Source organism: Cyprinodon variegatus, unplaced genomic scaffold (assembly GCF_000732505.1).
Source record: "Cyprinodon variegatus isolate N-32 unplaced genomic scaffold, C_variegatus-1.0 Scaffold1737, whole genome shotgun sequence".
In the NCBI taxonomy this organism is placed as follows: domain Eukaryota; kingdom Metazoa; phylum Chordata; class Actinopteri; order Cyprinodontiformes; family Cyprinodontidae; genus Cyprinodon; species Cyprinodon variegatus.
In genome coordinates this window covers 6,921-7,967 of record NW_015152190.1, presented here as the reverse complement: position 1 = coordinate 7,967, position 1,047 = coordinate 6,921, and the positions used below count along the sequence as shown (strand labels likewise).

The 1,047-nt window shown below is 36.1% G+C and overlaps 1 protein-coding gene across 1 annotated transcript in view; it reads right to left on the bottom strand.

Annotated features, from left to right (window-relative positions):
* The window catches only part of LOC107104428 (Y+L amino acid transporter 1-like), a gene marked incomplete at its 5' end in the record, with an annotated part of 12,505 nt that extends 11,815 nt beyond the window's left edge, over window positions 1-690 (bottom strand). Inside the window, 3 exons of the mRNA XM_015404427.1 lie at window positions 58-61; window positions 351-495; window positions 565-690. Of these exons, the coding sequence (XP_015259913.1) occupies window positions 58-61; window positions 351-495; window positions 565-690 (275 nt within the window). The remainder of the gene's footprint in view (window positions 1-57; window positions 62-350; window positions 496-564) is intronic.
* Between the last annotated feature and the right edge of the window lie 357 nt (window positions 691-1,047).

The window sequence follows — 1,047 nt, the reverse complement described above, 5'->3', positions numbered from 1 at the left end:
TTCTGCTGCTCCTGTGTTCAATGGCAGCCTGTTAAATCCGTTACCTGGAGGATTTGCACAGCTCCAATAATTAAATATGTTTCAGCAAATATTTTCTAATCACTTCAAACTTTTTTAACAGAGAGTTATCAGTATAATGATAAAAAAAAACAGAGAAAAAATAAGGAAAATTAAGATAAACACCTCATTTAATCCTGTTCACGCTCAATTTCAGAATCAGAATCAGAAATACTTTAATAATCCCAGAAGGAAATTGCTTTTATTACACGCTCCAGTTACAGTTTTATATAATATATATATACACACATCCAACTATACAATATAATAAAGATAAATAAATAAATATTTACCTCTCAGGGTTCTTAATTTCCTCTGTGACGAAGTTGAGCGTATCCCAGCCTGAGTAGGAGAACAGAGCGGAGTAGAGAGCCAGAGCTATGGCTCCAGGCTCCGTCGATGACCCTTCGAATGGACTCTCAAAACTATTTATGTCTCCTACACAAAAAGAAGACAAATATTAGAGCAAAGGACGTTTCCTTCCACCGATGCTTCCTTTTTACTCACCTGCTGCCATTTTCAGGATTCCAACAATGATGATGAGGAATAGAGCCATGAGTTTTGCATACGTGAAGATGTCCTGGACCAGAGTCCCCCACTTCACATAAGCACAGTTTATGAAGATCAATATACCTGCAAAATAAAACACAAAACCCTCATCGATAAGATATAAGAATATACTTACAATACGGCCATTACAGGTATGTTTGCACTTTCTATCCCGTTGATGCATTAATTAGAATAAACTCAGTCAGGATTATTTTACTAAGTGTTTCTATGCATCCTTAGGAATGTAAAAAAAAAAAAAATTCTATCTTTATTATATAACGAAATATTTATCTGTCCACTCAGGTACACTTTATGCATTATATACTGTGAAAAAAACAATATACAGCAAAAAGTAGTTGCATAGATATAGCCAGGGGCGGATTTAGGAAATGTGGGGCCCTAGGCAAAGACAGGCAGGGGGCCCCTCTGAATAGAGAAGAC